Source organism: Anabrus simplex, chromosome 1 (genome assembly GCF_040414725.1).
Source record: "Anabrus simplex isolate iqAnaSimp1 chromosome 1, ASM4041472v1, whole genome shotgun sequence".
Lineage (NCBI taxonomy): Eukaryota > Metazoa > Arthropoda > Insecta > Orthoptera > Tettigoniidae > Anabrus > Anabrus simplex.
The window spans coordinates 1,163,548,050-1,163,561,552 of NC_090265.1; the positions used below are offsets into that span (position 1 = coordinate 1,163,548,050).

General features: G+C 39.5%; 1 protein-coding gene across 3 annotated transcripts in view; it reads right to left on the bottom strand.

Moving 5' to 3' along the window:
• Nup35 (Nucleoporin 35kDa) overlaps positions 1-13,503 on the bottom strand; it is a 125,609-nt gene that overhangs the window by 110,181 nt on the left and 1,925 nt on the right. Inside the window, exons 1-2 of one of the 3 annotated variants that reach the window (XM_067137462.2) lie at positions 13,001-13,103; positions 12,626-12,754 (exon numbers count right to left, since the gene is read on the bottom strand). In XM_067137462.2, coding sequence (XP_066993563.1) covers positions 12,626-12,736 — 111 coding nt within the window. In that variant the 5' untranslated portion in view covers positions 12,737-12,754; positions 13,001-13,103. Of the gene's footprint in view, positions 1-12,625; positions 12,796-13,000; positions 13,104-13,503 lie in introns of those variants that run through there. The other 2 variants (XM_067137460.2, XM_067137461.2) reach the window with 2 other exon arrangements.

Consider the following 13,503-nt stretch of genomic DNA (forward strand, 5'->3'; position numbering starts at 1 on the left):
ACATGTTAAATTTAACATGTTACAATTGACATGTATATTGTGATTGTGTCTTCCAATTGACTTTGCATGTTAACTCAGAATGTTGAGGTTAACACTTTTAACATGTTGGCATGTTTTGCACACCAAGTCAATTAGTTGTTCGTGAGATGTCGGCACAGTTTTGACAAATTCCATGCTGTTTCCATACCAACAGATAGTCCCAACGACGCAAACGACGTGGTTCTCATGAAGTAGGATTATAGTTACAACACTCTGCAACAATCATTCTCTTTGTTCTAAGCTACCAATACAGTGCGTGCACGTATGTCATTCTCTCTGCACTATACTGGTACTAAAATTTATAGTCAGAAATGGAGTGGAGCAAAAAGATTAATCTGGACTTAATTAATGATAGAACAAAAAGGCCTTGTTTGTGGTTTGTCTCATCAAAGGAATACAGAGATAAAGCGAAGAAAGCCAACAGTTTCCAGGAACTCGAAATTATCTATAATTGTTCCCGAAGTGCATCGAAAAAGAACTAACATCCTTCTGCTCCCAGTCCAGTCGAGAATTGCAAAGAGTTCAGAAAAGTCCGAAGTTGGGGGGTGGGAGAGGACGCAGTTTATACTTCAAAGTGGTTTGCTTTTGAAGCAATGAGCAGGATGAGGGGAGGAAATATGCCTAATAAAACTGCGTTTCTAAATCGTAACAAGAAGCAACAGTGGCAATAACAAAGGTCAAATCGTATTCTTCATTTTTTCTTTTTGCTAGTGGCTTTACGTTGCACTGACACAGATAGGTCTTATGATGACGATGAAATAGGAAAGGCCTAGGATTTGGAAGGAAGCGACTGTTGCCTTAATTAAGGTACAGCCCCAGCATTTGCCTAGTGTGAAAATGGGAAACCATGGAAAACCATCTTCAGGGCTGCCTACAGTGGGATTCCAACCCAATACAGTATATCCCGGATGCAAGCTCACAGCCACGTGCCCCTAACCGCACGGCTAACTCGCCCGGTAATCGTCTTCATCTGAGTCCACTGTCTTTGTTTGAAAATACTAGACACCACCTAAATGCATTACCACAAATTGATATAATGAACTAACTGTTTACAGACAAAGGAAGTCAAGTGTTTATTAAGTGTTGACACAATGTTAAATGAAACAGTATTCAACATTTCACATGTTGATGGTGTCACCAGTTAACATTTAACATGTTTTTGTTAAATGTTAATCAGTGGAGACCGGCCTTAAGACAATGCAGTGATGGTGCACTAGGGGAAGCATTTGTCTCCACTTGTATAAATGCCTGCCCTTGGTCTTTATATCAAAACTGAAGTTCCCAGAAGGAAAGCATCATTTAATGTCATTGAATACAAATGTTAAAAACATATACGCTCTTCATGCCTTTACAATAGTGAAATTACCAGCGTTTCGCCCCAGTGTAGCAATGGGCTCATCAGTTGAATTGCATAAACATTTGCAATCAATGAAATTAAACTATGGTTTCCTTCTGGGAACTTAATTTTTGATACAATTAAGTTCAATCTAATGGAAACAAGAGGGGTCCACCTATTCAATAGCATACAATCTTATAAGATAAATTATAACATTTTATTATTCTTAGTAGGGCCTACCAGTTTTGATGCTGGTGTGCATCATCAGCCAAAAATAAGAAAAACGTACAATGACAAGGCTACAAAAACAATGCATAAAGTATACACAAATTTTACAAAACTGGTAAGACTTAATTAAAAAACAAGATACGTAAACATTAACTTATGACTTAAACCTAAAGAATAGCACCAACTGTCTTAAAACTTTGAATGTACGCCCTCTTGATAAAAGTCCTCTGAATCTTTAACTTATTCTCCCTGTTCTCTGACTATATCCTCGTACTTATTTTTGATCTTGTTATATCATGATTCAGGGAAAACTCTATTTTTTGGGTCCTGTCGCTTCCTGCACACTTATTTCAGATTAGGTTTTGACCTGGATTACTTAGTTATTTCTAAATCGAAACAAACTTTCTGCTAAATTTGGTTATACCCCTAGTAGAACTGTCTCTTAGTGACAATCAACACTGTCAAAAACTCGTGTCCTCGTCCTGAGGTGGTGCAGATCTTTTCAGGCACAACCCCAATGGAGGTGAGCTGCATGTACCATTTCAACCACATACCAGCCCTCCTTAAATTTCTTGCAGTACTGGGAATCGAACCCGGGTTCCCGAGGACGGCAGCTAATAATACTAACCACTACACTACGGAGGCGGACATCAACATTGTAAAGTACTGGCATCTCTGGTCTAGGTTTATGTACGGTTGTCCCTTTGGATTTATGGAGTATTCTGGTCAATAGTATGATGCTTTCCTTCTAGTATATGAATTTGTTTCTCATGGTAAAGTGTAAGTAATGGGTTCATCCTTCATTCTTTCAAATTACTTCCCCAACAGCACCCTTGGCGCCACAATCTACAAGAATCACACAAAAAGTAACACCTTGTACCAACTTTGCAATGTCGAATGTACAATTTAGAATGCAACAATTAAACATACAGCAGAAGTCCGTTATAGCGAGAATTCATAACTGTAAAAATGTACTCACTATAGTGGATTGTCATTATATTAGATTTTTTGTAAAATTCAGGAAAATCCCATACACATGAAAATTAGTATGTAACGGTAAACAGTTTGTTCGACACTTACGTTTTTTCAGATTTCCATACTACGGCTTACTCGTTATTTTTCTAATTTTGAGACAAAGTGAACGAGTATGTTCAATTTCATTGTGAAAAACTGGAGTGGTATCACTTAACCTTATATGTATCACGAAATATTTCAAGTGCCAGTAGAATAATAACCTTTTCGCTATAAATTTACATGGGAATAGCCTTTCCGAAATTTAACCAGATGTGAGAAAATACAGAGAAACCTTGTGAGTGCGCTCCTCATTAAAATGATTTCTTGCTTAGCACAATGTAAATTCAAAGTCCTGATTCAAGTCGTATTAAATCTATTTAAAAATACCTCACATACTGTGTCATAAATATTTACTATTACCACTTAGTACGACCACCCTGAAAATGTTCTTTGTTATCTCTTGTGAAAGGGACGTGATTTCCAACACAGATTAGAGCCCTCGTCACACGAGGTAGGCCGGGCAAAGTTGCGCAAAAACGGGAAACGGCCTTGAATTCCTGAACTTTTAGGGAATAAATTACACCTTCGGGTAGCAAGTCGTTAGCGTCAGGAAAGTTCAATTTTGCTCTCTGGTTTTTGTTGAAACTGCTGAATAACCCAGTAGGCCGGTTTGTGCTTGTATTTTGCATTCCATTCAGAAGCTAGAAATTTGTTCTATGTTGGGTGATACAGTGAAGGGTAGCAAATATTTGTCATGTGGTAGACTGCCTACAGTTTAGGAACATAATGGTGTGAAGTTGATTTTAAAAAAAAATTGCTTTACATCGCACCGACACAGATAGGTCTTATGGCGATGATGGGCTAGGAGTAGTAAGGAAGCGGTCGTGGCCTTAATTAAGGAACAGCCACAGCATTTACCTGGTGTGAAAATGGGAAACCACGGAAAACCATTTTCAGGGCTGCCGACAGAGGGATTCGAACCCAGTATCACCCGGAAAGAGACTAAGAAAGAGGTGCAGACTGGAAAGAAATAGAGTTAGAAATGGCTGTGGAAGTAAGGAGAAATTGAAGGAACTTGCTAGAAAATTGAATCTAGCAAAGAAGGCAGCTAAGGATAACATGATGGCAAGCATAATTGGCAGTCATACAAATTTTAGTGAAAAATGGAAGGGTATGTATAGGTATTTTAAGGCAGAAACAGGTTCCAAGAAGGACATTCCAGGAATAATTAATGAACAAGGGAAGTGTGTATGTGAGGATCTTCAAAAGGCAGAAGTATTCAGTCAGCAGTATGCAAAGATTGTTAGTTACAAGGATAATGTACAGACAGAGGAGGAGACTAAGGCCACAAAAGTAATAAAATTTACATATGATAACAATGACATTTACAATAAGATACAAAAGTTGAAAACTAGAAAAGCAGCTGGAATTGATCAGATTTCTGGGGATATACTAAAGACAATGGGTTGGGATATAGTACCATATCTGAAGTACTTATTTGATTATTGTTTGGTCGGAGGAGCTATACCAGATGAATGGAGAGTTGCTATAGTAGCCCCTAAGGAAAGGCTGATAGACATAAAGCTGAAAATTACAGGCCAGTAAGTTTGACATGCATTGTATGTAAGCTTTGGGAAGGCATTCTTTCTGATTATATTAGACATGTTTGTGAAATTAATAACTAGTTCGATAGAAGGCAATTCAGTTTTAGGAAAGGTTATTCCACTGAAGCTCAACTTGTAGGATTCCAGCAAGATATAGCAGATATCTTGGATTCTGGAGGTCAAATGGACTGTATCGCGATTGACCTGTCTAAAGCATTTGATAGGGTGGATCATGGGAGACTACTGGCAAAAATGAGTGCAATTGGACTAGACAAAAGAGTGACTGAATGGGCTGCTATATTTCTAGAAAATAGATCTCAGAGAATTAGAGTAGGTGAAGCTTTATCTGACCCTGTAATAATTAAGAGGGGAATTCCTCAAGGCAGTATTATTGGACCTTCATGTTTTTTTATATGTATAAATGATATGAGTAAAGGAGTGGAATCGGAGGTAAGGCTTTTTGCGGATGATGTTATTCTCTATAGAGTGATAAATAAGTTACAAGATTGTGAGCAACTGCAACGTGACCTCGAAAATGTTGTGAGATGGACAGCAGGCAATGGTATGTTGATAAATGGGGTTAAAAGTCAGGTTGTGAGTTTCACAAATAGGAAAAGTCCTCTCAGTTTTAATTACTGCGTTGATGGGGTGAAAGTTCTTTTGGGGATCATTGTAAGTATCTAGGTGTTAATATAAGGAAAGATCTTCATTGGGGTAATCACATAAATGGGATTGTAAATAAAGGGTACAGATCTCTGCACATGGTTATGAGGGTGTTTAGGGGTTGTAGTAAGGATGTAAAGGAGAGTGCATATAAGTCTCTGGTAAGACCCCAACTAGAGTATAGTTCCAGTGTATGGGACACTCACCAGGATTACCTGATTCAAGAACTGGAAAAAATCCAAAGAAAAGCAGCTCGATTTGTTCTGAGTGATTTCCGACAAAAGAGTAGCGTTAAAAAATGTTGCAATGTGTGGGTTGGGAAGAATTGAGAGAAAGAAGAAGAGCTGCTCGACTAAGTGGTATGTTCCGAGCTGTCAGCGGAGAGATGGCGTGGAATGATATTAGTAGACGAATAAGTTTGAATGGCGTTTATAAAAGTAGGAAAGATCACAATATGAAGATAAAGTTGGAATTCATGAGGACAAACTGGGGCAAATATTCATTTATAGGAAGGGGAGTTAGGGATTGGAATAACTTACCAAGGGCAATAAATTCAATAAATTTCCAATTTCTTTGAAATCATTTAGGAAAAGGCTAGGAAAGCAACAGATAGGGAATCTACCACCTGAGCGACTGCCCTAAATGCAGATCAGTATTGACTGCAAGTAACTGTTTGCACGAATCATGTCGCGTATGCATGTCGCGACTGCTTAATTCACTGATGCTACCGGGTCAAAATGAACAGTAATCTTCATTCTTCATCCAACGACGCATGGAGGTTCTGGGAATGTCCATCTCCGCTGAACGCTTCCTTGCTGATTCTGCTGGTGAACGAGGCAATGATGCATTTAAGCGTTCAGTGACTTTGTTATCGTCATATTTTTGGGTCTTCCACTGTGTGGTGCATCGAACACAGATCCAATTGCAAAGGTCTTTTTTTCCAGTTTCTGAAGATTAGCCTCCGTTAGGGCTTCTGTATTGAAGCGATTTAAAAAATGGTGCCTAATTCCTTCATATGTCTCACCCGTTCGTTCATTTTCATGCACTCATACGCTAAGCCGTTCTTCAGTTGTGAATCTGCTTGTATCCATCATTATAACACCAATGTTTTAAACAGTGTCACCTTGGTAGCAGTCACCAGAATCACAAGCAAAATAGAACATGATCACATCATGGGGTGCACATAGCAATTATCTCCTGCATTGTTGTAATTTGAGTGACCTCTACCAGAAGACAGATGTACTACAGGCAGGGATGAGTATTATTCTCAACCTACAACACATTTCTAGACCCATGTAAGTGCGAAACTATAGGTTAAGTTACTTGAAATACTTTCCGATCGTGACTTTCGGCCCAGGTATTACAAAAACTGTAGTAAATTAACCTGAAATTCTTTTTACGCTTATTTGTGGGTAAAAACTGAATTGAATTATTTATACTGCCTCCCGCAGAGTAGTTCAAAAGGATAATTAAATGTTATTCCAAGGAAGTATTCAATTATACAACTGCTAACTATTAAAGGCCAGTCCATTACATTGGTAGTATGCAATTATATGGATGTTACGTACAAAGCAAGACTTCGTGAAATGCAGGAGGAGACTGTAGATAAAGAAGATGAGAAGGCTGCAATTCTTCATCATGAATTTAGTCACGCATGGGCAAGATGATAAATAAAACTTCTGGAACTGGCTGCCAGAGACAACATGAAGACATCCTTTTTTTGAGCTGGTTTGCGAGATGTATGACAATGGATAAATTCCATCAGATTTCAATACCTTATGTTGTAATAATGACTGCACATGAAGTTGTCAAAAGAGTCAGCCCATTATCTCGTCAGCGTTCAGGCAGAAGTGACTAAGTCCATTTTTTACGAATTTGAGTTCAATGCACTACTGGGGTAAAGAAAACATGTTCCATACAATGGTGTGGTCATTATTTTAATAGAATGAACCATTTTGGGGGTACGGATAATCTACGCTCTAATGTGAAGTCCATTTTTGAAGACTGACATCCAGGCGAAAGTGACTATGTGGACTTAATCACTAAATATGTAACATAGTAGAAGGCATTGCAAAAAGAACTAGCCCAAAAGGTGCGATAGTCTCGCAGTAATATAGAATCATATATCACTGATTTCTTAAAACCCATTTACCTCAAAACTATGTTTTTGGACCTAGTAACTTCTGTCAGAACGCTGACTTATTCTCACTGGTTAGAAGAACTGTGACCATGCACTTGATTGTTGCAGATGTATACAAAAGTCCTCGCCGTCAACAATGATAGAATATCAAAAGCTTGCTGTATGGTAATGTTGTGAGTAAGGCAATTATACTTAGCCTACATGAAGAGTCATAAAATTTACATTTGGCATGTCATGGGTCAATTTGTCTAAGCACGGGGAAACTTAGAATAACTTATATTTGTGATAATCACTTCCATTCCATGTAGCAATTGGGACGCCACCTCTCTGGAGAACTTACAGAGTCACTGGATTGCAAAAAATTAATTTCATTATAAAGCCTGTATTGTCGTACGCATACTTAATCAAAAGGTATGGTGAAATGTTCCACCTTTACGACACTAAAAAGAATTGTATTTAAATAACATTTAAAAATAATGGAACATGTTTAATCTATCTTGTAGACATCAGGCGAAAAGTTTTAAGATTAACAATAAAGGACAAGGACAAAAACACATTAGGGCCTAAAATAATTTGGAATACCGAATGCGTCAATTAAAAATGTTGAAGACTATGTTGGAAAGTTCTAAGCACAATATTTGATACTGTTAAAAATGAAAATTAAAGATGTTGAACACATGAGGAAGTTCAATAAAATTGGTAATAGAGTCCTTCTTGGTGTGATGATGATGTGTTGACATACAGTTTGCTGAATGCATTGATAGAAACTTGGTGATATGGAGTACAATGTTTAGTTCTAGTAGAACGAAGATAAAATTATTAAACCTATGTTAAACATAAGGGATGGTTCCATTAAAATAAAGTTGAGTTTGACTTGTTGGCGTGATGATGTTAACAATTCTTGATAATAAGGTAGGCGGAATATCTGATCATGATTAAAGAGGTGGAAAATGAGCAGTAGAGTGCCCTAGAATGAGAATGAAGGCTATTATCAATGTTAAAAGTAGGCAAGTTTTGAAGCATCCTGTAATATAAAAGAATGAAATAAAATGCAGCACATCTGATTACTTACGTCCCCGCCTGCCTAAGAATGCACAGCCATAAAATACATTAATCACACAAATTGAGAAAGGACAAAGTAAAGTGTTTCAAAAGACTTTCATACGTCGATAACATGTCAAAACTTTTAATCTTTTATTGTCAAACAACCATTTATGTATTAATGTGTCTTAACGTCAATTTTAATTATCATGTCTTTTCTCAATTTGTGTTTAATGTACAAGGGTTGGTGCAAAAGTCATGGCAACTATTTTATTTCTGTAAGATACCAGTTCGGTTGGAAAATGTGACATATACAGATGAAAGGACAAGGTGTTAACTACATGTGTGGACAATGAATAGCACTGAAATATCGTAACACACTAATTTATTACGGTAGTATACAGGGCAATATGGCCTTCCCGGTGCAAAAGAATGACAACACAGTACTGGTACACATAAAGTTGACAAACCTGGGCCTAAAGACCCTCAAAGTAGTCCCCTGCTACTGACACCACATGCTGCCAACGATGTGGGAGGGGCTGAATACCATCTGCCTCAGCATTTGCTGCACCATGTGTGAATCGGGTCACCTGTTGGCGCACAGCATTAGCAATGTCCTCTCGTGTTGCAAACCGCCTACCATGTAGTGGTTCCTTAATCTTTCGAATGAGATCAAAGTCACAGGGCGAAATGTCGGAAGAGTACGGTGGGTGCTCCAATTCTTCCCATCCCCAACGTCGCAATAGCTGCCCTACACACTCTGCTTTATGTGGTTTTTGCATTGTCCTGCAGGATTATTGCACTGTCCACAAGATCTGGACGTTTCTCCTGAACGCCACATCGTACCTGTCGCACCAGTTAGTCCCTGTAGTACTGCGCGGTCACTGTTCTGCCATGTGGAACAAAGTGGCAAACAATGACACCTCTGACGGCATACGCGACGATCACCATCAATTTGACTGGGGAAGGATTCTGATGGACCTTCTGCCTCCTTGGTGATCCAGTATGTCGCCACTCCGTGGACTGATGTTTCAGTTCGGGTTCGTATGCCCTGGCCCAAAATTCATCGATGGCGATTATTCGTGACAAGTATTGATCACCGTCCTGTTGCCAGCATGCAAGGTGGTCGGAGCATATTGCATAGCGCATCCACCTTTGAACTTCCGTTAGTGCATACTGTACCCACCGCGATGCGATTTGCCCTCTCTAACTCCAGAAGCGTCCATCGCCTGTCTTCATCCACGAGCTGCTCGATGACGGCACGTGCCACGTTGGTCCACACACTGACAGGTCGTCCCGAACGTTGCTCATCACTGGTTGACACACATCCTTGCTGAAACTTTCCTGCCCAGCGTGCTACTGTACGGTACAGCATTATTCCCAAGGGCTTCCACTAATTCATTGTGACATTCCATCGCATTTCTCCCTCGGAGAACGGCTATTTTGATGTAAGCGCGCTGCTCAACATGGGTTACTTCCATCTAGCACGACACTCACCAACTGACTGATTTCACAGCCCTCGCTGCACTACTAACAGCTATCACAGAGCCATCTGTTGTTCTGCAAACACACTATGCCTGCAGAACTTCCACACGACACATATACATTTGTAATCCGTTCACATATCTACAAAAAAAAAAAAAATAGTTGCCATGACTTTTGCCCCAATCCTCGTATTTTATGGCTGATGATGACATTTAAATGTCGAAACTGGTACCATTATTTAAAAAATGTTGTAAATAATATCTTATACAACTTGTAATTTGTATTGAAAAGGTTGAACCTTAAAAAACTTGTCTCTGTGATCTCAGTTCAATATGGAAACAAAAATGTAGTTTATATCTTTGAATGGCCAAGAATGGTTAGCTCAAGCGTGTATTGATGTTTATGGCTGACTGGAGATGAACTGTGGAGGCCGTGTGTGATGGAAGCTGGTATGAGGGGAGAGTAGAGGAAGGCTGGAACCAATAGGCGGGAAGAGACTGCGCAGAGGTTTGTTGCGAGGCTTGAATAGGAACTGTTGAGTAATGCCTCGAAAATTATGTTCAAAGTTTCTGAAATTCCATTTAAACTGCAAGCAGGATTGCATTTTTGGTCTTGTCCTTTGTTCTCTATCTTAAAACTTTTCAGCTGATGATGTCTACAAGACAGATGAAATATGTTCCGTTATTTTTAAATGTTATTTAAATAAATAAATAAATAAATAATTTTTTTTAGTATTGTTAAGGTGGAACATTTGACCATACCTTTTGATTAAGTACAGTCACTGGATTGTGCATGGCTTACGATTTAGAAAAGCAAGCCAGGTTGTAGTTCTACAATAGGCCTGCTCCTGATATTGAATAGCAACAGGACCTCTGGATTTATACAGAATTCAGTACAACAAGAAAGTGACTTCTCATTCTTAAAATCCCACATGCCTTGCCTAGGAGGCAGCTGCCTCGGTGAGAATCTCATGAACCAGAACATGCTTGTCAGAACCACTGCCTGCTCGATCTGCATCCGATGGCTGCTTATACTGGCTGCTCATTACAACATTTTAACACAGCACTAAATGAAACACTCCGTTTACAAATACCCACAGCAGGTGGCAGCACCAACCGGCTCCAGACTTGCCGGAATGAAATAGTGGGAAATAGGGTAGTACTGTACTTGTTTCCAGTGAAAATGGTGTACTGCTGCGAGCCTTTCTGCAAATCAAAGAAAGGGAAACCAGAATGCTGTGGTATTTCATTCCAGGACACGGGCCTTTTCTGGAGATCCAGTTGAAGCCATGTTTAGTTCTATAAGAATGGGAGAAGGGTGCAATGACATGACTGACTCCCGGGCTGCTCAGAATTCCATAAAGAGAATTCTGAAATCCGGTATTTTAATGTTCACAGATTATGCTAACGTTATAAAAAAAAAAAAAAAATTAATTCTGCCTTGGTATCCTCTCCCGGACTTGACGAAATAGAACCAGTGATGCCGCTGAGTATGTACTTGATTTACTGGAAGATGTTCGTGAGCCCCCTAAGTCAGTGTGTGTAACATTTTTTTTTTGCTATCTGCTTCACGTCGCACCGACACAGATGTGATAGGACGATGTGATAGGAAAGACCTAGCAATTGGAAGGAAGCGGCCGTGGCCTTAAGGTACAGCCCCGGCATTTGCCTGGTGTGAAAATGGGAAACCAGGAAAACCATCTTCAGAGCTGCCGACAGTGGGGCTCGAACCCACTATCTCCCGATTACTGGATACTGGCCGCACTTAAGCGACTGCAGCTATCGAGCTCGGTGTGTGTCACTTTAGAAACTGCTTCCCAGGCATTAGTGTGTGGTTATTTAGTGCGTGTAATTGAAGAAAAAACAGAATGCAGCACGTGCTTGAATAACGTTTCCACCTCAGTTAATGCATCCCCATTGATGAACTGCGCTATCCCCAGCAACGATTTATTGGCCTAATTATGGGCCTACAGAAATTTGTTGAGGCGGCTCTATCGTACTGCAAGAAATCTACAAGTCTGCTCCAGACTACAAAAAACTATGTTCTGCCCTCTTTGTGCCAGTGTAAGATTTTAAAGCGTTTTAGTAACGATAAGCACCAGGAACTTGTGAGAGACTGTGGTGGCCAGATTCGTGAAACCTCTGATTAGTAATGTAGGGAAGTACCATACAAACAAAGTTTCCAGGTTTTCTTGTTCGTCGAAACCTCTTTCTCGAAAAGTCCTGAAGCTATCACTCTCTAGAACACCACTTTATGCATACAATTCTTTAATTTTTCTGTTGCTTTCAGATTTAAAATTTTGCTTGTATGCTTATCTATTATACCTGTATTCACGCGATAAGTGGGTACGTCTGGTGCTGCCATCTAGACTTCCTGTGACAAGAAGGCACGTGTTCGTGCAGCAACATGTGGTCGCGCATTGTCTGCTGAATTATGGTGTCGTCGGTGTCGTGCAGAAACTGTATGGCTTGTAACTGTATTGGTTGTAAGTCGTGTTACACGTTTGAATATGGAATGAGCAGGCAGTATAAGCAGCCATCGGATGCAGATCGAGCAGGCAGTGGTCAGAACTTATACAGTAGGCAAAATGGCATACTGAGAATGGATGCGAGGAGGGTACGACCTCCAGCACATACAGATAAGGTTTTTCCATGTGTGGTTTCTACTTCAAACTAACCTTAAGTAGTGTGAAATAGGCCTACTATCATGGGCCAGGCACAGGTTGTTGTGTGTAAGATGCAGTGTACCGTGTGCGAGATACCAAGCCCTTATCTGCAAGATGTGAACTGAACCAATTAAAAAGTTCTGTATGAATGACTAATGCATATTCCTACTCTGTGCACATTGTGTGCAATTATACATTCATTCAAAATCCCCTTTAAGAAAAGAGCCTATAAAATAAATTCAACTACTGTAATATATCGAGTATGTCTAAATAAAATGTAAGGATAGTTCCAAGCTGACTTCCTATTTTCTGTCACGCACATACTGGTATTAGTAACAAGACTGAGTGGCTAGCAAGGGCAATCAAATAATTTATTTATTTTACGAATATCAGGTTCCAACAATACTTACGGCACCAGCCGACTCCCCCATGAGATATGCAGGCAAAAATGGTGAACTTGCTGCCGTTCCACCAGGACTTGGAGGATTGGCAACAGGAGATCCAAGAGTCATCGGCTCCATCGGCGTGAAGTGCACCACGTGAAATTATAGGGAGAATAAAATTTACAGAAGAAATGTACCTAGAATGATGATAACTCCTATATACACACACAACTGAAATAAATCCTATATATGTTAATTTATATAGTTCGTATGAACCTGCAATAAAGGCTAAACAATAAACACAGAGTAAAATGTTATTTTGAAACGAAAACTAGGGTTATCTTCGACAATTAAACCCAAAAATTGAATTACACAAGAATACAATGGGGAGAGTGAATTTATTTTCAAGCGTTTCTCACAAAATTGGGCAAATAAATCCTATCTGAGCAGTCTTTCAACAGTCTTCACTGGAACACAATTTTGAAGAAACAAAACCAAGGCTGCAATGAACAAAACGAAAGCTATAGCAAATACAGTAGAGACAATACACGACACTGAGCGAGATATCGAGGGACAGCTATTGGAGCTCACTCTAGCGGACAGACCTGAACGGTACTGATTATGTCATAAGAGCACGTGTATTTTTGTGTGAAGTTTTTGGTGTTATTTATGCGTTTTCAGTGAGTTGACATAATTAAATAGTAGCGTGTGTCATTCCTTGATATCTCCTCTCAACATGAGGGGAAAGGTATGTGCTGTGTTTGGCTGCAGTAATTACGTAGTAGAGAAAAATGCGCGCTAGTTCCTCAGGTTCCCTCGTGACAAGAACATGTAAGTAATATTGTGTTTGCTTATATGTTCTTCCAGTGACAGAGATTTTTATAGTACTTGATAATCTTCTGACC